Source organism: Coenobita brevimanus, chromosome 72, assembly GCF_032717465.1.
Source record: "Coenobita brevimanus isolate Jiangsu-jjx chromosome 72, ASM3271746v2, whole genome shotgun sequence".
NCBI lineage: Eukaryota > Metazoa > Arthropoda > Malacostraca > Decapoda > Coenobitidae > Coenobita > Coenobita brevimanus.
The window spans coordinates 8,064,553-8,091,022 of NC_137025.1; the positions used below are offsets into that span (position 1 = coordinate 8,064,553).

A 26,470-nucleotide genomic window follows, 5' to 3' on the forward strand; every position below is an offset into this window, starting at 1 on the left:
CGGATAGAGGGCACCAGCCTCCTGGACTTGTACTTATGGACCCTAACCCAGAATAACACCTATACAACTCCCTCTGGACATGCATAGCACCTATTTAAGACCCAAATCACACCAATAAGGGACATAAAAGACTGAAATAAATGCAAAAGAACCATAAAATTAGGATTTAGAGGTGAGTTTATACAATATTAAACATTCTGGGTACTTAGAACAACTCCCTGGCTCCTGGACTGGTACTTATGGACCCTAACTCAGAGAAATACCTCCCTACTGCACATGCATAGCACCTAATACCCTACTCACACCAATAAGGGATATAAAAGAGTGAAATGAGGTGTTAGAGGTAAGTACAGTATGGAAAATACAGTACAGTACAATATGAAACATTCTGGGTACTTACAGCAAGTCCCTGGCCATCTTGATGAATAACTACCTCCTTTCAGACTCTGACAGTAAGAAGGATTCCCTGAAGCACTTGCAGTACACTGTTCATGAAGTCTTGCACAGAATTTAGTCATTTGCACTCAGAATTCCATTCTCTTAACACTGCGCACTCTTGTCTTACTTGTGCTCAATTGTACCTTAATGAAATAAGTATTTGCACTCTGCACTTTAAGTCTTTCCACCATAGAAACCATTTTCTGAACAAAACACACTGAAGTTTATTTACGTTAAATTTACAGTCCATTAAATCTTTGGCTTTTCACTCAGAACTCAAATTCCTTAACACTAAGCACTGTTTTTTTCACTGCACAACACTGTAAATTCCCGTGTGGTCTAGTGGAGAAGTTCTTGGCGTCTAATCACTGTCAGAGTCTGAGAGTAGCACATGCAGGTGACCTAGGGGTGCGTTGCTGGGTTGTGGTGAGCATACCCACTGCAGACGACTCTGAAGATAGGCGCAAACTCACATCGAGCGGTGACTCCACCGTGGCTGATGTGCTGGGCTATGGCTCGGAGCATGAGGGCCTGTCTTGGAGAGGCAACGGAGTGGTGCCAGGTCTGGGCACAGCGGGGGTCACGGGCCTGAAAAAGCTGTCAATGGTTGATTGATGGAAGGAACAACGATTCTGATGATTAATGATGCGCTGCCTGAAAGCACGCACTTCCTCCACAAGTCCCAAGGGCCCCATCTCCCTGTCACAGTCCAGGTGTTCCAGGTAGTCCAGAACGAACTCTAGGTGTTCCCGGAGTGCGCTTAGCTTGGGGAAGGCTGGAGTAGTGTCATGCTGAGAGGAGTCCGCATCATCGTCGCTGTCCTCGTCGGAATCTTCAAGCTGGGTACTGACACCTGCAACTGAAGATGCGATCTCGATATCAGACAATGTCTGATACCCAGGATCGCCCTCGTCGTCATCCAACCACTCACGCATTTCGTCCACATCAACATCGTCCCCATGCGCACATAGACGTGCGTGGAAGTCATCCACGTCAAAACCTAGGAAATCGTGCTCCACATCCGTTCCGAGAACCAGATGAGACCAACCATTTTCTAGAGTCTTGACAGGGACTTCCTTCCATGCACTGGCCCAGTTGTAAATGGCAGACTTGATGTTGTAGTGGCGAAGGTTTTCAAAGTCCGCTGGCCTCGCGTGTCCCGTCCCTCCCTGCGCTCACCTCGTCCAGGATCTTCCGTCGGTATATCCACTTCATTGCCACGATCACTCCTTGGTCCATTGGTTGGATGAGAGCAGTAGTATTAGGTGGCAGAAACATGCACCTAATGCGGCCATTCTCAGCCACCAAGTCCTTATCGCACAGGTGGGCAGGTGCATTGTCGAGGAGAAGGAGGGCCTTTACCTGGTTGCGTGGGATTCCCAGTTTCTCTGTCTGGTAATGTATGACCTCCTTGACGAAATGGCGGTGGAACCAGTCTTTGAAGATGTGGCCTGTGAACCATGCCTTCAAGGAATGGTACCAAACGACAGGAAGAATATCCATCACCCCACGAAGACACCGAGGCTGCTTTGCACGGCCATCAATAACAGGCTTAAGCCGGTGCATACCGTTAGCATTAGCACAACACAAAGCAGATATCCTTTGCTGCGAGAGCTTGCGGCCAGGCACACGCTTCTCCGTCTCCTTGGCTAGAATGTTCGTAGGCAAAGAGCGATAGAATAAACCAGTTTTGTCAGCGTTGTAGACTTGATCGAGAGTGAGGCCCTCCCTGTCAATCAAGCCCTTCACCTTGTGCCGAAACTCCTCTACTCCATCCTCGTTAGTGTCCAAAGCTTCGCCATGTGACTTACGGTTGGTAAGGCCATGTCGTAACTTGAACGCGAAGAGCCAACTCTTGGATGCCTTGAAGTCTAGGGCGTCATGAAGCCTTGCGAACTTCTCAGCAACAGCCTTCAGCTCCGTCCCACGCACCGTCACACCAGCAGCACATTGCTGTCGATACCAAATCAATGTGGAGCGGTCGACTTCAGCATACTTGGGAGTAAACATCATCTTCCTTTCCACGTTGTGTTTGCTTTTCGACGAGAAGTCACCCGTGTACTGCACGAGTTTGTCTCAGGATCTCTTAATATCAAACAAAGTAGATCGGGCCAGGTTGAACTCACGAAGGATGCGTGACGAAGACCATCCCGCATCCACTTTCTCCAATATCTTCCTCTTCTTCTCCAGAGTCAAAACCATTCTCTTCCTCTTCTCAGGCGGCAAGGCCATCATCACACACACGAAGGAGAGGCACGAGAGCAGCAGGAGAGCCTGCAGCAGGTAAGGCACCACCACAAAAGCGAGCACGTGGGCAGCCATGACGACGATTGTGCACTCGCGACAAGAGACAGGCAGTAAGTGGGAAGGATGCAGGGGCGCTCTAGTGGACGTCGAAGGAATGACACACCAAACAAAGCTGTTCTGCGCCCTGCGTGCCAAGTTCAAATTACGGGCGGGAAAAAGTCGGATTTTTTTCAAATTTTTTGCGGTTTTCGGACCATTTTGGGAATATTGGATCCCGGGACAATAATGTCCGGTAAGTGGGGATGTCCGGAAAGTGGGCGTCTGGATAGTACAGGGATTACTGTACTCTGCACCAGACGACACTTTCCTTCAAAACAACCTCAAACACTCTTCAGACTTGAATATGTGACAGCAACATCACCATTTATAGGTGGAGAACAATAGTTAAGCATTTTGACCTAGCCATAGCACCTACCCCACCCGCAACACTCAAACTGGGAGACCACACCCTAAAATTAGTGCACACCACCAAACTGCTGTTCACCCTCATTGAAGACAAACTTTGCTGGGACACTAACACAAATTCATCCATCCCTGCATTTTTCTACAGGCTACACGTATTATACTCACAGAAGAAATTTAGGCAGCTGATACTAGTCACATGTATTGTAGGTATTGCACTGATGCAACATTGCACTTTTTTTTTTTTTTTTTTTTTACCAGAAAATATTGTCAGCGGTGCTGAAACGGTGTGAAATAACTATGTATGTGTTTTGCAGTACATAATAGTGTGAGGTTTAAATGTAAAAAATTATGTTATGAATTTATTTTGCATTTTTTGGTGTTTATTGTGCTTATGGTAGTATCAACTTATTTTTATAGTCTGGGTGGTGGAGTATTTTGGAAAAGGGAGGCAAGGGTGTCTGTTTTCAGACCTAAATTAGATAAACATCATCCCTTGAGTGTACAGGCTGGACAGTGAGGGTTGAAATGCTAGACAACCTGCCATACACACCTTGCACGAGCTGATTAGCAGGAAGAGAAGGTAGGTCTTTCCACCCACGAAAGCATCACATGAACACAGAAAACTTTCCTGTTCATCCATCCATCCATCATCCAATCCTACATTGCCCCATGAAGAGCGTACGAGCCCAGGGCTAGGCAGTTGGTCCCGACATTTAACCCGTCACGTCCCGAGGGTTTCCGCACCTATGACATCCCCCAGTCCCGAGCCTTTTTGGAAAAATTTTTTTTTTGCTAAAACTTCCGCTTAGGTCGAGAAACGAAGGAAAATCATAAAGAAAGTGGTTCCTGCAGTCTATAAGTGGTCTGTACAGGTGCGGTTCCCCCCCGCAGGTATCGTATTCTGTAATGGGCTGGATATGCGTTTACGTTTTCTATGGTAAGGAATAATGGGAGAAACAACACACAACACCTCTACATTTATTGAATTTGAACTAATAAACAATAACAGTAACAATATAATGGATTTCAGACACATATATATAAAAAATAAGCATTGTACCATCGCGCGAGCATAGCGAGTTTGGTCCGAGTCGTAACATGCTATATGGTAAGTTTCTGGTATGAGTCAGCCTATCATTTTTTCTACTTGTATACTTCTGTTTCAATGACAGTTTACCAATTACAACTGTTTGTAAGTGTTTTCAGATGTTTTCATTCATTATGATGACATGCAGCATAAGTTTAGCGCACATCAGCTTAGTAAGCGCACTCGCTATGACTCGTATTTCAACATACCAAATTGTTTTATCACTTTCCAATTATTTTCCCCTTTACATAGAACCTTTCCTCCACCACTGTAAAGGTTTTCAATTATTTTCATTCATTATGAGGGCATTTAGCGATATGCTAGCGCATATTCACGTAGCAACCACGATCTCAAACACTCGTGTTTCATCATCTACTTTATTTATTCACTCCAATTATATTTTCCCACTTACATTACACACGTTTACACCCCTAGAATGCACTGTACATACTTACTGCCATTATTTATTCAAGTGAGCGTGAGAATATCGCCTGAAAATACCCTCGCAAGGGATGTTTCGTCATACATAATACTCACACACTTATATACTAATTCACTCACACACTTATTTACTAATTATTCACTTTATCACTTGCTGACTTTTATTTTGACTAATACGTGCCTTATTCATTCGACTGAGCGTCAGGAAATCTTATCTTTATACACACGCTATGAATATTTGACTTAGAATATACATCATCATATTCAGTAATTTGAACTTATACCCGTAAGAATGTCACATAATAATAATTATATAATTACGGGCCGTATTTATTGCACTGAGCGACAGAATATCGCATCATACAACCCTCTCTATGTAAGTTTCAACTTAGGGCAGATTTATATACTTACACCCAATGTTTTCACTTATGTTCTACCCGTAGGCACTTTATACAGTAATCCCTCTAATATCCGGACGCCCAATAACCGAACATCCCCACTAACCGAACCTTATCGTCCTGGGATCAAACATTCCCAAAATGGTCCGAAAATCCAAAAAAATTGGAAAAAAAATCGATTTTTTGCCGTCCGTAATTTGAACTTGCCGCGCGCGCCGCGTGAGAGCATTGTTTTGGTTCGTCATTCCTCCGACGTCCGATAGAGCGCCGCTGCATCCTCCCCACTTCCCGCCTGTCTCTCACCGCGACAAGACCTACGCTCTTCGTCATGGCTGCCCACGTGCTCGCTTTTGTGGTGGTGCCGTACTTGCTGCAAGGCCTCCTGCTGCTCTCTGCCCTACTCTTAGTGTGTGATGATGGCCCCGCCTCCTGAGAAAAGGAAGAGAGTGGTGTTGACTCTGGAGAAGAAACGGGAGATATTGGAGAAGTTGATGCGGGTTGGTCTTCCTCTCGCATTCTCCGCGAGTTCAACCTGGCCCGGTCGACTTTGTTTGATATCAAGCGTTCCCGAGACAAGCTCATGCAGTACACGGCTGACTTCTCGTCGAGAAGCAAACGCAACGTGGAGAGGAAGGTTATGTTTACTCCCAAGTATGCAGAGATCGACCGCTCCACGTTGATTTGGTATCGACAGCAACGTGCAGCTGGTGTGATGGTACGTGGAACGGAGCTGAAGGCTGCTGCTGAGAAGTTTGCAAGGCTTCACGACGCCTAGACTTCAAGGCATCCGAGGGTTGGCTCTTCGCGTTCAAGTTGCGACATGGCCTTACTAACCGTAAAGCACATGGCGAAGCATTGGACGCTAACGAGGATGGAGTGGACGAGTTTCGGCACAAGGTGAAAGGCTTGATCGACAGGAGGGCCTCACTCTCGGTCAAGTCTATAACGCTGACGAAACTGGCCTATTCTATCGCTCGGTGCCAACGAACACTCTCGCCGATGAGACGGAGAAGCGTGTACCTGGCCGCAAGCTTTCTAAGGAACGGATATCTGCTTTGTGTTGTGCCAATGCTAACGGCATGCACCGGCTTAAGCCCGTTATTGTTGGCCGTGCAAAGCAGCCTCGGTGCCTTCGTGGGGTGATGGATGTCCTTCCTGTCGTATGGTACCATTCTTTGAAAGCATGGTTCACAGCTGTGATTTTCAAAGACTGGTTTCACCATCACTTCGTCAAGGAGGTCATACATTACCAGACGAAGACACTGGGAATTCCTCGCGACCAGGTAAAGGCTCTCCTTCTCCTCGACAATGCACCTGCCCACCCGTGCGACAAGGACTTGGTTGCTGAGAATGGCCGTATTAGGTGCATGTTTCTGCCACCTAATACGACTGCTCTCATTCAACCAATGGACCAAGGAGTGATCGTGGCAACAAAGCGCCTGTACCGTCGGAAGTTCCTGGACGAGGTGATGGTGGTTCTCGAGGACGAGGACGAGCGCAGGGAAGGACGTGACACTCGAGGCAAGCGGACTTTGGAAAACCTTCGCCGCTACAACATCAAGTCTGCGCTGTACAACTGGGCTAGTGCATGGAAGGAAGTCCCTGTGAAAACTCTTGAAAATGGTTGGTCTCGTCTGCTTCTCGGAACAGATGTGGAGTACGATTTCCTAGGGTTTGACGTGGATGACTTCCATGCACGGCTACGTGCACGCACGGCGACGATGTTGATGTGGACGATGTTCGTGAGTGGTTGGACGACGACGAGGCGATCCTGGGTATCAGACGTTGTCTGATATCGAGATCGCGTCTTCGGTTGCTGGTGTCAGTCCCGAACTTGAAGATTCCGACGACGAAGGCGATGATGATGCAGACTCCGCCCAGCAGGACACTACTCCAGCCATCCCCAAGCTGAGCGCACTCCGGGAACATCTAGAGTTCGTCCTAGACTACCTGGAACACCCGGACTGCGACAGGGAGATGGGGCCCTTGGGACTCGTGGAGGAAGTGCGTGCTTTCCCGGCAGCGCATCAACAAACGCCAGAATCGACTGTCCTTGCGTCAGTCAACGATTGACACTTTTTCAGGCCCGTGACCCCCGCTGTGCCAAGCCCTGGTTCCACTCCGTTGCCTCCCCAAGACAGGCCCTCATGCTCCGAGCCACAGCCCAGCACATCAGCTACAGTGGAGTCACCGCTCGACGTGAGTTTGCGGCTGTCTTCAGAGTCTTCTGTAGTCGGTACGCCATCACCACTACCCACCGATGCACCCCTTGGACGCCTGCCAGTGATACTCTCGGACTCTGACAGTGAATAAACAGCAAGAACTTCTCCACTAGACCACACGGGAATTTTGAGTGTTGTGCAGTGAAAAAAACGGTGTGTTGTGTTAAGGTTTTCAAGTTGGGAGAAAAGACTAAGTAGAAAAGAAATTTAACGTAACTAACCTTCTTTGTTTTGGCTTTGGAAACTTAAAAAACTTGGGAAAAGTTAATGTGCAACACTTAAATTTAATGGAACATTATTTGGACTAAAGTGAACACTGTGAAAAGAACGGACTTCTGTGTGTTAGTGACTAAGTTCAGTGCAAGACTTCAGGAAGAGTGTAGTGCAAGTGCTTCAGGAAATCGTTCTTACTGTCAGAGTCCGAGAGGAGGCGGTTATTCATCGAGGTGGCCAGGGACTTGCTGTAAGTAGCCAAAATGTTTCATGTTGTACTATTTTCCATACTATATTTACCAGAATGTTTCATATTGTATTTTTTTTCCCATACTATACTTACCAGAAAGTGTCATACTGTACTTCTTTCCATACTAAACTTACCTCATGCATGTGCAGTAGGAATGTGTTTTTCAGAGTTCGGTTAGGTTCGGTTAGGTTAGGTTCGGTTAGAGTCCATAAGTACCAGAATGTTTATTAATGTATGAACATACTTCTAAACCCACATTTTATGTGTCTATTGCATTTATTTCAGTCATTTATGTGCCTTATTGGTGTGATTTGGGTGTTAAATAGGTGCTATGCATGTCCGGAGGGAGTTGTATAGGTGTTTCTCTGTGTTAGGGTCCGTAAGTACAAGTCCATAAGCTGGGGCCCAATATCCGGACAAAACCAATATCCGAACCTACCGATGGCTCTATTGATCCGGATATTGGAGTGATTACTGTACTAATATTTGGAGATCCACATGACTGATAATTTCACTGAGCGTCTGTCTGTCGCATTTACCTCATAATTTCAGCGTCCTTTCGCATTCACACCATGCTAAAATTGCATCAACGTGTGATATTCACTAAAACATGGGTGAATACACAGACCCACGTCACACTGCACGCACTCATTGCGGGTGTCCTTCCTCTGTGTCGTGAGTCTCACCTGGGAATTACTGCACACATGACACCTGCGCTGGGGCCTAGGTCTGTTGGGCTGGGGAGGGATAGGAGTGGGGAAATGGCGGCCGGATATTCTCTGGGGAGTTTGGGTAATAGGGGCAGTGCGGGTGCGCTGTTGGGGCCTTTCAACAGCATACTTTGCAAAGATTTCTCTTGTGAGCTCCCTCACAAACCCTTCAAATGTTTCCTGAACTCCTGTGGTCATGGCGTGAAGGTGGTGGCAATTCAGAGCAGTGATATCTAGTAAGTGAAAGAACAGTTTTTTATACCACTTCATCGTTGTCCTGGCACACTCTACCGTCGATATCATGGAGTCTGACTGGTCCACGAGGCGCATGTTTATATTGTAATCCATAACACACTCAGGTTTCCAAACACGACGCCTGCTCTCGCTATGGTAATCTACAGAATCAGTACGGTGCATCAAGGGGCGGTGAACTGTGGACAAGAGGCTTACTTCTCTGTTGTGGTTCCACATTGTTGCAAGGATGTTGTTGGCTTTGAAGAAGACAACCTCACTCCTTGCAAGTTTCCGCCCTACCTTGACCATGTGACGCCGGTTCACCTTTACGGTTCCACAGACTCCCGTTTCATGTGTGTGAAGATAATGAGCGAGAAGAGGGCTAGTATACCAGTTGTCGAGGTAGAGAACGTGACCGCGATGAAGGTAGTCTTGTATCATCGTCTTTACCACTGCTCCCGACAGTCCAATACTTCGATCTTCTATTATGTCTGTCTGTGCACCGGTGTACAAGACTATGTCTTGCACGTATCCAGTCCTACAGTCACACATAACAAAGATCTTGAACCCAAAACGGTGCCTTTTGCTGGGTATATACTGTCTGAATGAAATATTGCCTCTCCACAACACGAGACTCTCGTCTATGACGAGATCTCTATAGGGATAGAATGAGGATCGAAAGGCTTGCCTGAGGTGATCGAAGACCAACTGAATTCGCCTCATTTTGTCAGTGTTGTTTGCATTTGCAGGGTCATGAGCATCATAAAAATGGAGGCGACTTAGAATTTGTTGAAACCGATTACGGCTCATCACTTGACCAAATATGGGGGTAAACATAACAGGGTCCCTAGTCTAGTAAGCAGGAATTCTATTCTTTCTTATAATACCCATCAAAAGGACAAGGGCAAAAAATAAAAACATATCTGGAAGGGAGACAGGGTAATCATAGATCATAGAATGCCTACTCCTTGTTCCCAATCTTTCACTTTCTAGGCGCTGGGCGCTTGCAAACAGGTTTGTTTGATAAACGATCTGATCCACGAATGCCTCACTGAAAAACAGGTGGAAAAAATCCAACCTGGTGGAATTACTGTGAATACCTGGTGCAATGCAGCCAGATCGTCCTTGCTCAGTGAAGGGGTGAATGAGGGGAGAAAAATCACTCCCATCCTCCCAATCCCACGATACAAATCCCTCGTCCCCATCACCGCCTTCGTCTGGGTGGGGAGGAGATCCTGGTCGGGGAGGTGGGGGAGAAGGAGTACGGAGGGCTTCCCTACTGTCACTCCTCTCCCCTCTGCCTTTACCCTTTCCCTTTCCCTTATGGCCTTGAGGAACATTAGGGGGCTGTGGGGATGAAATAGTAGAATATTGGGGAGCAGAAGACGTGCTGGGGAGTGGTTCCTCCCCACCTTCCCCCTCCATTACCACACCACGTGCTCTCACGCACCCTAGCTCGACCACGTGTTAGGGGATATTGGGGAGCATAAGACGTGCTTTGGAGTGGTTCCTCCCCACCTTCCCCCTCCCTCACAACCCCACGTGATAAGGAACGCACCCGCACTGGCCCACGTGATCTACTCTGCCGCCTCACACTACGTAGGGAGAGCAATGACTCACTCACGTCACTCTCACTTTCCCTAATCCCAGGACTTTCCATTTCACTCCCCACTCCCTCCACTTGACTTCCTAGCTCCCCAAACAGAATGCTAGGCCCATACCTGCTCATACGACGTGGTGTGCGCTCTGGGCCACGATGTGTTATGACCTCCCGTCCATACCACGTGGCAGCACGTCCCACGGCTCCGTCCTCGTCCTCGACCTCGAATTCTCCTTCCAAATCACGCTGGGGATAGGGATAGGATATACCACGTGCCTCCTTTGCCTCCTGCCCCTCTCTAGCAGCACGGTAAGTCACGTACTGCCGCTTCCTGGGTGACGGAACTTCCTCGTCACTGCTGGTGGTTTCTTCCTCCTCTGGCTGCACATAATCTTTGTCCATCTCCTCGTCATCCAGTGGGGAATCACTGTCGCCAGTAAAGGTGTCCAGGGCGACTTGAATCTCGCTGTCTGAGAGACCTCTCTTAGCCATGTCTGAGCAGGACCGTGGCTACCAGGTGAGTGGACGAGTGGCGGGCTAGCGCGGGTCACGCGGGGTCGCCGAGTGTCCCCGCCTGGTGGCAGGTAGGGGAAGGTCAGGCGAGGGTACGTACCGCAAATCAAGCGCGAAATTTGAAAATTGTCGAAATTATGCACATTGCAATTGCACGACGTACTGGTACGTCGCCGGGACTGGCAAATGCAAATCGTTGCAACGTACCGATACGTCGTCGGGACGGGGCGGGTTAAGATGAGAGTGAAACTTTCCTGTTATGCTTGTAAAAGGTAAAGAATATGTAAAATGATTCAAAACTGCAACAAACCTGAGCAAATAGGTAAAGATACCAAACAAATATTAAATTTTCTTTTATTTTCATGTCTTTTTTGTTTATCTATCTATCTATCTATTGCCAGACGCCTCAATCCCGTTTGGGGTGGCCACAAACAAATCGCCTCCAATTCGCCCTGTCCCCTGCCATTTCACTGCCCTGCTCCCAACTCACACCCCCCTCTCTCATATACCTCTCCACCCCATCCCTCCATCTCATCCTCGGCCTCCCCCTCCCTCTTCCCCCCTCCACCTCACTCACATACACTCTCTTTGTCAGTCTTTCACCCTCCATGGTGGTAAACAGGGTGGTTATGTGTGTTTCTCAAGGGAGGAAAAAGATGATATTTTCTGTCTGGGTTGAGATAATGGGTGTAACTGTGTGTGGTTAGGCATTGCCACAAGTGAAAAAATCGTACATCCATTCGTAGCGGCAGCAGGTGGTGAACTGACAAATGAGATGTGAGAGCTTGAAGTGAAGGTCAGTCTCATGTCCCAGATGTTTGATCACTTCCCGAAAGTTTTCACAGTTTTCTACAAGTCGCACTGAATCGAATGATGCAAACCAGCACAACAAACCTAAGCTAATAGGTAAAGATGCCAAGACCAAAATGTTTTTTTCTCTTTTCATCATGTCTTTTTTTTGTTTGTGCTTGTATTTATTCATAATCGTAAACAGGATGGTTGTGTGTGTTTCGTAAGAGAGGACCCTGGACATTTTGGGCTTGGGTCCTTGAACACACACACACACACACACACACACACACAAATTTCCCCCCCCCCCCAAAAAAAAAAAAAAAAACAGGGTTCATTCCTACTTTAAATATGCCGTGCGGAGATGAACAGCTGTGTTTTCGCGCATTGTAGAGCGCCCCCTGCATCCTCCCCTCCCCAGTTCCCACCTAACTACCGTTGTGACTAGACTCTTGTCGCCATGGCTGACCCATGTGCTTGTTTTTGTGAATAAACTGCAATACCTCGCCACTAGACCGCATGGGAATATACTGTACAATGTTGTGCAGTGTTAAAAAATTAGAATTCAGAGTGCAAAGAATTAAGTGCAGAATGCAAACTGGTGTGTTGCAACTGGCATGATGCAAGTAAGAACAGAATATTCAGTGTAATTCACATTGCAAAGGATTAAGTGCAGCACAACCCTGGATTACTGTACGTGCTTCAAGAGCATTTTCACCACTGTCAGGGCCTTAGAGGAGGCAGGTTAATCTTTGAGACAGCCACAGATGTGTTGTAAGTACCATGTACACTGCTAAATGTTTTCCATACTCACTTCTAATTCCTCATTCTGTGATTCCTTTTCATTTATTTCATGTTTTCTGTCCCTTATTTGTGTGAATAGGGTCTTAAATAGATGCTGTGCATGTCCAGTAGGGAGTTATGTAGGTGGTTTTCAAAGTTAGGTTGGGTTAGGGTCCATAAGTACCTGTCCAGGGGCCATTTTCCCAAGTCCCAGACATGCCTTTGGCTCTGTTACATCGGATCTTGGAGGGATTACTGTAATTTCCCCTTAGGACTGTTCTCATTTCACTTTTTCTGAGAAAATCTTGCATCCAACAATACAGTTTGCCTTGGATTCCCCCTTGATGGTACAGTTTCCATAAAAGTCTTTGGTGTGGCACTCTGTCAAATGCTTTCTGAAATCTTTCCACCCATCCCTCTCTTTTCTGTAATGTTTCTGCAACTCTATCATAGTAGCTTAATAGATTAGTAACACATGATTTTCCCTTTCTAAAACTGAACTGCCTTTAAGTTATCATTTTCTCCTAGATGGTTAACCCAAACTTTTCTTATCAGCTTTTCTAGTATCTCACTTACAGTACTAGTCAGTGTTACTGGTCGATAGTTGAGTGGATTCTCTCTATTCCCTTTCTTGAACAGGGGAACAATGTTTGCTTTCTTCCAAATATCAGGTAGTTTACCTTGACCTAAGGATTCCTTGAATACTAAATATATTGTTCTTCTTAATTCTTTTGCACATTCATGTAGCACCCAACCTGAAATTTTGTTCTGACCATTTGCTTTTCCTTTGTCTAATTTACTTAACTCTTCCTATACTTAGTTTTTCTGATATTTGAATATCTGGTAATATGTGTGGTCGTGCATGTTCCATAACATCGCTTTCGAAATTATTTTCTTCTGTAAAAACTGATTGGAAATTTTGTATTTAGTGTTTCACAGATATCTTTCTTTTGCGTAGAGATGATCCCCTCGTCCATAATGGACTGTATTTTATCTTGAACTTTGTTTTGCTTTAGGTGTAGCTGTAAAATAGCTTCAGTTGATCACTGCTTTTATTTATAATGTCTTTCTCATACTGTCTTTGAGCTTCTCTCCTTATCTTTGTATAATTGTTTCTTGCCTGTTTATAGTTGCTGTACGCCCTCTCGCTATTGTGCCTTCTGTATCTGTTCCACAGCAAGTCTCTTGTTTTTCTTTTGATTTTTTACATTCTCTATTAAACCATTTCTTTATTTTCATTTGTTTCTTTGTGCTGTCTATCTGTCTGTCTGTTGCCAGATGCCATAATCCTGTAAGGGGTGGCCATTTGACTTGGAGTTATTTGTTTTATGGGGAGGGGCACTAACCCTCCACCAACCCACTTGTTGACACGTAGGGAGTGTGTGGTTTGGTTATATGGTTGCCACCCAGTGTTGTAAATGGTTTCTTGGCTTACAGGAAACCATTTGGCTTGTCACTCAATGTAAAGCCACCTGTAAAGGAAAGAAAAGCAATAAGAAGTGACAGGAAAGCTGGGAGAAATAGGAAGAGAGGAGGGCAGGCACAGAAAAAGAATGATAAAGGCTAAGGATGAAGTAGGCAGCACTACATCAAGTGAGTGGATGATGGTCGCCACCACCTACAACTGATCTATGGGATTTAATTTTGGACTCCTGTTTCATAAACTTCACAGAGTTTTCTTATATAACATTTAAATCTTGTCCTTGAAGTTTCTTTTCCCAATCTGTTTCTAAGAAGTACTTCTTTATGTCATGTTGGTTGCCCTTTTCATAGTTTAGGCTCATTTTGTAACTCTCATTACTGTTAACTACATCCTGTGCAATCCTGAAGTTTCAGTTTAATACTGCAGGGTCGCTTTGGCCAAATGGAGGGTGATTCGTTATATTGTCAGTATCATTTTCCTGCCTAATAAATATACAGTAAGATCTGTTTCTGATGGGTCATCATGTCCTCTTTTTCTGGTGTTTTCCTTTACATGTTGTGGTAGGAAAAACTCTTGCACAAGATCCAGGAGTTTTTGTCCCAGCAGCTTTCATGGCTTCTTACATCTAGAGTATTCCAATTTATTTTTGTAATTGAAATCTCCAGTTAATACAATTCTTTCATATTTCTTTTCCATTCAGTGTACTCTCTGCCAGGTCTTCATATTCACCTCTTTCCCAGATGTTTGTTTCTGGTGGTATGTATAAATTAGCCACAATTACTTTCCTCTCAGATGTATTGATCTCTACTGCAATCAGTTCTACTTATGAAGGTGTGTGTGTGTGTGTGTGTGTGTGTGTGTGTGTGTGTGTGTGTGTGTGTGTTTAGGTTTTCTGCATATTAGAGTACCTGTATGATTCTTGTTTGATGGGAGTACTGTACTGTACATTCTCATGTTCTCAGACTTTGAAGCACCATCTTCTCCCAGTTTAGTGTATACAATACAGTTTATCAGTATCTGGGAAACTATACTCCATTTCACGAAGACTGGCACCATATCAGTGATGTCATCAGCACCTGTAGCATTGATAAAGGTCCTCAATACTGGAAATACCTTTTTGTATTGCCTGTATATTGGTTACCAAGGTAATAAATACAGGTTCACCTAGTGCAGAGGATTTAAATCAGTACTACAGGCTTTGACGACATCATTGATGGTGCCAAACTTGGTGAAATGGAGTATAGTGCCAGTTATTTGAAATAGAGAGGAATTTAAAAGCTGTTTGCAGGCTTCACTTATTAACAAAATATGTAATAACATACCTGTTTTTGTTTTTAATATTGTTCATCAGTTGGTTAACTACTGTTAGCCCTAGCAGGTACTATTAGAGTGCTGTTTGCTGACATGATTGATAGCAAGCCACACATGCTTGCATGCTTGATAGTTAAACACACTATCATCATGTGCTGCCAGGGGACACTTCTTTAAGTACACATTTTCAGTTGTCAAGCATAGATTCTCACACTGTCACAAACTTATAGAAAATCACCAGCTGTACCATGGCTAACCCCTGTTCGGGGGCTCATTAGGAGGAAGCATAGCATTGATTTAACGATGATGTCGAAACTGATCTGTGGATAGCAGATATTTTGAAAGCAATGAGTATTCTGTCCAGCTTTCCTATAGTGTGTTGTTATGGAAACCTATCCAGTGTATATCACAAATGTATTCGAAACTGTGAATTGTGGCTGAGGAAAGTTAATTACAGTACTTCATGCCATGTACACTTTTTTCTCTCTTTGATTCCTTGGTTACACTGGATCACGGAGAATGTGATGAAGTATTTTTGTGTTACTCTTTAGCTCAGTATGTGCCATAGTTGTTTGCTACAGCTACCTGAAGTTGAGTGTTCCTCAATAAGCTATTAAGAAAAGTATATTTTATATAATTAAAGATCAGAAATATAGCTATAAGAAGGAAGAGGGCATGCTGAAATATGGTTATGCAGATTTGTATGTTAATCAAAGAAGGAAGAGAGCATGCTGGAATATGGGTATGTAAATTTCCAGGTAAATTTTAATTGGTTCTGTGTTTAGGTGTGTCACTGTCAAAGTCACATCTTTTATTAACTTGTAATTGACAGGTTAAAAATGGTATGTAATACTAATAGTGTGATCATTTTGACAGATATCAGAACAGCGTATTTTGACACAGCACGCCAAGTGGCCTGGTCCTCTGAAGACTTGTACTTCCTGCAGATGTTCTGTGTTGAACATGAATAAGCATTTAAAAAGTTTTGAGCATTTGGTAAGTACAGTAGCATCTTGTTAGAAAATCAGAAAGTGTAGAACAGGAAAGTTCTGTTTAGGATCCTCACCATCAGAAGATGTAGCCAGTCAAAGAATAAGTGCCGTAGTTTTGTAGTCATAGAAGTCTGTTTAGCACCTTAGCATATATGTATCATGAGGACTGAAAACTGCTGAATGGTGTGAAGACTTTTTTGTTTGATTGTAGTAAAGTATGTGTTAGAGTGGGTGAGTATTGTAGTGAGTACAGCAGTTTAATGGCAGTGTTGGCTGATGGTTTGTAATATGCCCATGAGTTCAGTTTATTTGTATATGTGGATGAAGTTATGAGAAAGGTTAAATCTCAGAGGTGGAAAAAGAAGGGTGTGGCTGTTAATGATGGCAAAAGGTGGAGTATCTGAAATCTGATGAAATCAGATTTTGCTGTGTTGCTTGCTAGTAACAAGAAGAGCTTTGCAGACTGGTAGAGTATCTCTGAATGGGTTGGTTTGAAAATATAGATATGAGTAAGGTGATGATTTTTTTACACACTCAGTGTGATGTGCATTTAATGGAGAGAGAAAAACTGGTGAATGAGTTTAAGTACCATGGTGTAGTAATAGATAAGAGTTGTATATGTGCCAAGGAAGTGAAGAACAGAATAGCTAGGAGAAGAAAATGTGAATATTGCAATGAAGCCTTGGTATGCAATAGAGATGTGAAAAAGGAGGATGCAGTACAGTTGTATCAGAGTATGTTAATGGCTACGTTAGCTTATGTGTAAGATTTTGGTATGTTATGAATATGGAAAGGCAGGAGTTACGAGCAGTCAGAATGGGACTGTTTGTTAATATGTTCCCCAGAACTTGCTCCTGTTGTAACTAAATTATCCAGGCTATGCATACGTACTTTTTCATTCCCTGATTCTAGGAAGGAAGCCAATATCCACCCGTTTCTGAAGAAAGGAAGTTCCTCAGATTCCTCTGATTACTGACCGATAGCTCTCACATCATCTTCTGGGTAAAATATTTGAGATTGCACTTAATATGCATATTGTTATACATCTTGAATCTTACAGCTTAATTAGTGTCAGACAGTATGGTTTTTGCCATAAAAGATCCACTGTTGATACATGCAGTTTTTTGACTCATTCAGTCCATCAATCCATTGATCAACAAGGAGAAGCCCATGCAGTGGCTCTTGATATTTCTAAAGCTTTTGTCAGAGTGTGGCACCATTCCCTGCTGTCCAAACTCCTGTGCTATGGCCTATCATCTTTTGTTCCACTGATTTCCTCATATCTTAGTGACAGAAAGATTAGAGTAAAAGTAGATGATGTATATTCCGGTTTCCTCTAAATTGATGCCAGTGTGCCACAAGGATCTGTTCTGGTGCCAACCCTATTCCTAATTCATTTTAATGATTTCTTATCTATCACCTATAATCCCATTCACTCATATGCAGGTGACTTAGCACTTCACAGTTCCTTTACATTTAAACACCTATTCACAAAGTTTAATATCTCTGACTCGCAACTTAATACAGGAATCCCCTTAAATGAAGACTTACCTAAGATCACTGAATGGGTCTGTCTATCTATCTATTGCCAGACACCTCAATCCCATTCGGGGTAGCCACAAATAAATCGCCTCCACGTCGCCCTGTCCCTCTCCATTTCACTGTCCTGCTCCCAACTCACACCCCCCTCTCTCACATACCTCTCCACCCCATGCCTCCATCTCATCCTCGGCCTCCCCCTCCCTCTCCCCCCCTCCACCTCACTCACATACACTCTCTTCGTCAGTCTTTCATCCTCCATCTTCTCCACATGGCCAAACCACCTCAGTATATTCCTCCTAACGCGTCCGATCACATCCACATCCACACCACAACGTTCCTTTATATCCTCATTTGTCAGCCTGTCTCTCCATGTGACTCCACAGGCTCCTCTTAAATAACTCATTTCCACTGCTCTCACTCTTGACTTGTGTCCTTCCAACAACGTCCAAGCTTCACTTCCATACGTAAGAGTTGGTATCACAATACTGTCATGTAGTAACTTTTTCACTTCCATGGTCACTTCCCTGTTTCTTATCACTGCTTTCAAAGAACCAGCAACCTTTCTTCCCTGTTGTACCCTTTCAAGCACTTCACCCTCCAAACCTCCATCCTTACTCATCACACTACCCAAGTACTTAAACATACTCACATTTTCCAATTCCTCACCATCCAACCTCGCTGTACATTCACTGACTTCACCTCTCTCAAAGACCATCACTTTACACCTCCCTACATTCACCTTTAGATTCTGTTTCTAACATACTCTCCCAAACTCATCCACCAAGCCCTGCAGCTCCCTTTCATCTTCACTCAACAACACAGTATCATCTGCAAACAACAGTACAGGGAGTTTCCAAACACTACCCTCTCTCACCAGGGCCACTCCAACATCCACTGCCCTACCTTGTACCTCTTTTATTACCCCATCCATGTACAGATTGAACAGCCATGGAGACATGACACATCCCTGTATCAACCCACCCTTCAAAGAGAAAAATTCACTCAGTTCACCATCCACACGCACTGCAGCCTTAGCACCATCATACATACTCTTCACAGCGTTCAACAACTTCCCATCTACCCTCAATCCTCATAAATCGCGTGTTCATAAATCACGGATTCGTAAATCACGGCTAGGTGGCCTTCAGACTGCCGGCAACCATAAATCACTGTTAAGTCACGAAAATCACGGATCTAGGCACCCAAGTGGGCCTTTTCCGAGGAGAACCGTAAACCGCGGCATTCAAACCGAAAATTGTGAACCAACAACCAATCACCGAGCATCCCTGGTGGCATATGTGCTTACTAATGCCACCATGTTGTTGTTGTTCTTGTCCCGCCAGTTCGCACACTACAGACCGTCGCTGTGGAGTACGAGAGTTACCTGCCTTTTTTGTGCAACATCCCCCTGCCTCCTACCTGCCATGGCCCCTCCCGACCCCCCAATGAAGCGCTCTAAGCAGTATGGCGTCAAGAAGCTGCCGCAGTTGTTGTACAGTCAACGTTTGGAGTTCATTCATCGTGTTGAGAGGGGAGAGAAGTTTTCAAAGCTGGTGAAAGAGTTTGGGAAGAACAAGTGCTGAGAGGTTCTAAGTTCTTCCCAACACCACCCCACTCCATTCACTTAAGCAATTTTGTCATAGGATTAAGGTGAGATCCCTTAATACATGCACTGAATATTCCTAAATTTGTATGTTTGTGTGTGATGGTGCCTAGATAGGTGTAGGCAGGGTGCTGTGGGGGGTGGTTGGCCAAAGTCCAGACCCAAATTAATTTTTCACATAAGAGTTATTATTCATAAATCACGGAATTCATAAATCACGGCATTGGTCCAGACCCAAATTGCTGCGATTTACGTGGATTGAGTGTACTCCATATATTCTTAATACTTTCCACAATCCTTGTCTATCCACCCCGTCATATGCTTTCTCCAAATCCATGAAAGCCTGATACAAATTCTTTTCCCTCTCTAGAAACTTTTCCATTAAAGATCTAAGAATGAATATATGATCTACTCAACCTCTTCCCATCCTAAAGCCTCCCTGTTCTTCTCCAACTAATTCCTCTGGTCTTTCTCTAACTCTGTCAATAAGTATCCTACCATACACTTTTCCTATTATACTAAGAAGACAAATGCCCCTATGATTACCACACACTTCTTTTTCCCCTTTTCCTTTGTACAAGGGAATAATTATACCTGACTTCCAATCCTCCGGGACTCTACCTTCCTCCGAGGCCAATCTGCACATCTTCCACATCCATTTTACTACTATCTCTCCCCTATGCTTCAGCATTGCACCACACACTCCATCAATTCCTGGGGTTTTCCCCAATTTAACTTTCTTCATTGCTTCCACAACTTCTGTCCTACTGATTTCTTCCTGTCTTCTCACCTCTCTCCTTCTCCCAGCCATTCCCCAGCCACTTATAGTTGCATTACTTCCATCCTCTATGTTCAACAATTACTTAAAGTGTTCTTTCCATCTGCTCACTTTTTCTCCCTTCTCCAGTAGTAATCTACCATTTTTTATCTTTCCCTCTCTAACTTTACTGCCGCCCTGTCTTATTCTCTTCACCTCTTTCCAGAACATTTTTTTACAGTTACTCCACTTTACACTTAAATTCATTCCAAATTCCTCGTCCACTCTCTTCTTTCTTACTAATCTTTTCACCTCACTCTTTCTTTCAACATATAACTCTCTCTTCCGCATCTCAACTTCTTCCATGCCGGTCTTTCTCATCCATTCATTGTATGCTTTCTTCTTTTGTGCCACAGCCTGTCTCACCTCTTCGTTCCACCACACTGTTCCTTGCACCCCCCTCCGTCTTCTCTTCATCCCACAAACCACATCACATATTTCTTTTGTGAATATCTTGGATGCACCTTCCACGTCCCCCATCTGCTCCAATTCATATTTGCCCAATCGTTCCTCCACTTCTCTCTTATATTCTGCCATTTTCTCATCCTCTTGTAACCTTTCCACTCTCCTTGCAAATACTTCTTCTTCCCATCCTTCCCTTCTTCTATTTCTCCATCTTATTTGGATCTTGATTCTGGCCACCACCAAGTAGTGGTCAGAAAGTCCACTTCCCCAACCTCTATAAGCTTGTGCATCCATTACACATCTTCGCATCCTTTCACCCACACACACATAATCAATCATTGCCTTCCTTTTATTCAGTTCACCACCCACCTTTCTCATCACTCGCCATGTATACCTGTGGATCATTTTATACCTGAAGAGGGTATTGGCTATCACCAACTCCCTCCCAGCACAAATGTCCAATAATGCACTGCCATTCTCATCTATCTCAGCAATTCACCAACTATTCCATCCACCTTCACATTCCCTACTTTACCATTTATATCACCAATCAAAAGCACTCTCACATTCCTTCCAAACTTTTCCATGTACACTTCCACATTTGTCCAGAATTCCTCTCTCACTCTGCTTGCACGATCTCTCCTTGGCGCATACACGCACACAGTCGCCTACATTTGTATTCCAACTTTCAATCTTACCCACACAATCCTTGACCCAACTGATCCATACTCTCTTATGTTATTCTTCCATCATTACTCACAATTACATTCAATCCTCGTAAATCGCGGCAATTTGAGTCTGGACCACTGCCGCGATTGACAAATTCCGTGGTTTATAAATAATAACTCTTATGTGAAAAATGAATTTGGGTCTGGACTTTGGCCAACCACCCCCCACAGCACCCTACCTACACCTATCTAGGCACCATCAAACACAAACATACAAATTTAGGAATATTCATTGCATGTATTTAATAGAAATAAGCAATGTTAAGGGATCTCACCTTAATCCTATGACGAAATTGCTTAAGTGAATGGAGTGGGGTGGTGTTGGGAAGAACTTAGAACCTCTCAGCACTTGTTCTTCCTAAACTCTTTCACCAGCTTTGAAAACTTCTTTCCCCTCTCAACACGACGAATGAGCGCCAAACGTTGACTGTACAACAACTGCGGCAGCTTCTTGACGCCATACTGCTTAGAGCGCTTCATTGGGGGGTTGGGAGGGGACATGGCAGGTAGGAGGCGGGGGAAAATGCACAAAAAAGGCAGTTTGCTCTTGTATTCCATGGAGACTGTCTGTAGTGTGCGGACTGGCGGGACAAGAACAACAACAACATGGTGGCATTAGTATGCACATATGCCACCAGGGACGCTCGGTGATTGGTTGTTGGGTCGCGATTTTCAATTTGCATGCCTCAGTTTACGATTCTCCTCGGAAAAGGCCCACTTTGGTGCCTAGGTCCATGATTTTCGTGACTTAACAGCGATTTAAGGGTGCCAGCAGTCTGACAGCCACTTAGCCATGATTTACAAATCCGTGATTTATAAACATGCGATTTACGAGGATTGAGTGTATACACACTCCTTCTTTTGCCCTCTCATTCTCACCTACTCCTGCACATATACCCCATCCATACTCCCATTCTCTCACACTCCCCATTTAGTTTCAGTTACTCCACATATATCAGCTTTCGCACCCTCCAGCACCTGGACAATCTCTCTCTCTTTCACCTCAACATTCGCACCTCTTACATTCCATGTTGCAGTTACCATGTCCTTTGTCCGGTCCTTGTTCGTCATCTTTTGGTCAGTCCTTGTCCGAGGCTTCTTGTTCGTCTTTTTAGTTAATTGTTTTCCGGGGAGGGGCACTAACCCTCCGCCAACCCTTTTAGTCGCCTTGTACGACAAGCAGGGATACTGGGGGAGTATTCTTGAAGAATGCCCCTACCCCCAGGGGGTGGGTACAGAATAATATTGTCTCATTTAATGCTATGAAAACCAAATACAGTAATCCCTTATTTATCTGACATAGTAGAGCCAAAAGCATCCAGATAGGGGCAAAGTTCTAATACAGAGCAATATATTTGACTGTATCCATACCCTACCTATACCTAACCCTCTACCCTAACCCATCTTGTATGCACAGTACCTCCCCTAATTCTGGCAGCATTCTGCAGTCTTTTGGCTGTTTTTAGACATCAGAACACACAGTGGAATGTACAGTATAATCCTAATCACTAAGAAAACAATGCATAAACAATAACAACAAAACACAAACTCTACTTACAGTATATGCACAGTACCCCACCTGATTTTGGCAGTGTTCTGCAGTCTTTCAGTTGTTTTTAGACATCAAAACACATATTGGAATATGCAGTATAATCCTAAACAATGCACAAACAATAAGAAATATTAAAAAATCAACAGTATTTACCACCCAGTGAATGGCAGACAGGCACTGTAACCCTCTAGGCTCCAGCAGGTGTACAAGTATCCCATGTGGTCTAGGGGTTAACACTGCAACTTAGCAAAGATCAAAGAACTCCCCTTCCTCTTCCATCTGCTGAAGCCAGCCAGTGAGAGGGGACGTGCGGCAAGGTGATGGAGCCCTACCTACCGTAGGAAACTCTGAAGATAGCTGCAAGCTCATGTCTAAAGGCAACTCAAAGGCTGTCAGTGTCCACGGTTGTGGGTCTGAGAATGAAGACTGGGGTCGAGAGGGTGGTGGTGGTGGTGGTGGTGATGAGAAGAGGCTGGCACTAGTGCGGGTGGCGGGCTTGAAGAAAGAGTTGATCTTCGTCTGACAATAAGTGCAGCAATACTGTCGGAGGATGACAGCGTCCCTGACTGCCCGCAGATCCATCACGAGCTTGAGTAGCACCATCTCCCTGTTGCAGTGCGGGTGTTCGGCATATTCGAGCACCTGCTCGATGCCAGCCCATAGTGCACCGAGACAAGGGAGTAATGGAGTGGCAAGTGGCCAAAGTCCGGGTCCTCGTCCTCATCGCTTTCCTCTGTTGGCCTCTCAGAGACAGCAGCGGTGCTTTCCTCATCAGACAATGTTGAATAACCTGGATCGCCACTGCCGTCGTCCAACCAATCTCTCACGTCGTTGACGTCCACATCCTCACCTGCGTTTTGTAGCCGAAGGTGGATATTGTCCATGTCAGTTCCTTCAAAGTCGGATGAGACCTCACATCCCTGAAGGAGACGAGACAAATCACTTTCCAGGGCCTTAACAGAGACCTCCTTTCAAGCATTGGTCCAGTTGAACACCACAGATGTGATGTTGTAAAGCTGCAGATTCTCCAAGGTCCACTCTCCAGGTGTGTCGACTCCTTCCTCTTCTTCAAGCACCACCATCACCTCGTTGAGGAACTTCTGACGATACAGCTTCTTTGCTGCCACAATAACATCTTGGTCCAGTGGTTGAATGAGAGCACTCATACTAGGTGACAGAAACACGCACCTAATATAGCTGTTATCAGCAACCAAATCCTTCTCCGACAGATGCACAGGGGCATTTTCGAGGATCAGGAGTGCCTTCCTGGTCGCAAGGGATATCAAGTTCCTCTGTTTGATATTGGATAACCTCCTTGATGAAGTGTCTGTGGAACCAGTCTCTGAAGATCTTGCAGGTAAACCAGGCCTTCACAGAATGGTACCAGACAACAGGCAGGCTATCCATTAACCCACAGAAATAACATGGCTGTTTTGCGCGTCCAGCAATAATGGGTTTAAGGCGGTGCATCCCGTTAGCATCGGCACAGCATAACACCGAGACAAGATGTTTGGACAGCTTCCGACCATACAGAGTCTTCTCCATCTCTTCTGCCAGGGTATTGGTGGGCAAGGAGTGGTAGAAGAGGCCAGTTTTGCCAGCACTGTACACTTGACTGAGAGCAAGACCCTCCTTCTCAATCAGGCACAACACTTTCTGGCGAAACAACTCAACATCCTCCACTGCTGCATCCAAAGCTTTGCCATGTGCCTTATGGCCAGTAAGTCCATGCTGAAGTTTGAACCGAAAGAGCCAACCCGCAGACCCATTGAAGTCGTGCACATTGTGTAGGCTTGCAAACTTCTCGGCTGCAGCCTTCAACTCAGTCCCACGTACAAGCACGCCAGCACCCTGTTGCTGGCAGAACCAAACCTACGTTGACTGGCCGATGCTTGCCTGGCGGGACTGGGACATCACCTTCTGCTCACTTTTTGAGTGGTATGACCGTAGTCCTGTCCATACTGAGTCAGCTTGTCCCATGATTTCTTGATATCAAACAAGGTTGAACGGTCCAAGTCATATTCATGCAGAATGTGCGAAATTGGCCAGCCCGCATCTGCTGTGCCCAATATCTCATGCATCTTCTCCAGAGTGAAAACCTTCCTCTTTCATTTCTCGGTTGGTGGTGGGGCGATCATCTCATACATGAGAATACCACAGAGGAAGATTAAAGCCTGCAGAAGGTAGGGCACCACCACAAATGCAACAGTGGAAGCTGCCATTGATTTACCTCAGCCGAGCATGTCCACACCCAGAGAGACAAAGACAAGAGCTTAGGTGAGGTATTGCTGGGGAGTGTACAGCATTGCTATATCTTTACCAACACTTGGCTATGAGCATACAAGCAAAAAACAGCACACTGACCTATGCGTGCAGAGGTCCTGTTTGCTCGCCCAGGCAAATGTCGGAACATGGCAGATACACTGGGTTGCCGTACATCATGGGCTTAAGGAGTGCCCAAGTAATCTGGATGGCGATGTGACTTTAACTATTCAGTAAGGTGGCAGATTGCCATGTGTGGCCGAGAGTTTCCGACTAATCTGGGTGGCCAAGGGACTTTAACCATTCATTTGGGAACTGGACAGCCATTCTTGCCCAGCTTGTGGGTTGCGGTCTGTATTACTCTCTCTGTTAGGTCCGTATCCAGATTTATTTGTCTGTACTCGGATATAAAAGTTTCGGGATTGGCGGCTGGCTGATCGACAAAGTCAAAAAAGCCTGTTGGGTAGCGTACTGTCCTCTCTGTCCACGCATGTATAATAGACCGTAACCCACAAGGTAAAGAAAGTTGTCCGATGCCCTACCGAATGGTTAAACTCCCCCAGCCCCCCCCGATCACCGGTTACATACCAGCAGCGTTCGTGTATTACAGACCATTACCCACAAGCTGAACGCAAATGCTTGTCCAGCTCCCAAGCAAATGGAAAATGTCCCCTGCATATGCAATGAACTGCGAAACTGCCATCAGCGTGCCTTCTAAAACCATTTCAAGGAAACTTAGATTATTGTACAGAAGCCGAAACTTCTTCACTTACGAGCAGTTAGCTTTACAGGTACATCTCGATATACGATACCCCTAGATGCCATACCCTGGCTTAGCGATTGGGGTAGAAATACCACCATACCCTGCCTAACAATGGCCAAACCCCAGTTTAACATTTTTTTTGTTTTTTACCAATTTTGATATTTTAGACTAAAATTGTGTGTTTAGGTTGATTTATAAACTGTTTTTAGACTTAGATTAATGTGTCTAAGCCATAGATGGGGTGAACATTGTCATTTTGGAGCACAGTTTACTAAGCTTGATTTTTATTCCAGACTTATATTTGATGATTTTCAGAGTTTATTTGTTGGTTTTTGTGAGTTATTTACAGGTGTTAGGCTTAGGTTAGCTTCTTTTACAGCTGTTAGGCCATTTAGATTGGCTTTAAACTTGTTTTTGGACTCATTTAGGTGGGTTTAGGATTTGATTGGGGGGAAATCCAAGGCTCAAAAATGCATCCCCTTACTTTACATGTTATATAAACTCCGAGATATGATACCCTGCCTAACGATGGGTTTTTACTTAACCAATTGCATCGTTAAATCGGTGTATACCTGTATTTTACAAGATGCATGTGTGCTTGCAGCTGGAATATTGCTTACCCTTGTGGACTGGATGTGGGGAGGTTGCACTAAAACAACAGGACAAAATTTAGATCAGAGCT

At 44.8% G+C, this 26,470-nt stretch overlaps 1 protein-coding gene across 2 annotated transcripts in view; it reads left to right on the top strand.

The window, feature by feature from the left end:
• LOC145407010 (uncharacterized) overlaps positions 1-26,470 on the top strand; it is a 198,544-nt gene that overhangs the window by 69,435 nt on the left and 102,639 nt on the right. For both annotated transcript variants that reach the window (XM_080278023.1, XM_080278024.1), the window contains exon 7: positions 16,001-16,120. In XM_080278023.1, the coding sequence (XP_080134149.1) occupies positions 16,001-16,120 (120 nt within the window). The remainder of the gene's footprint in view (positions 1-16,000; positions 16,121-26,470) is intronic.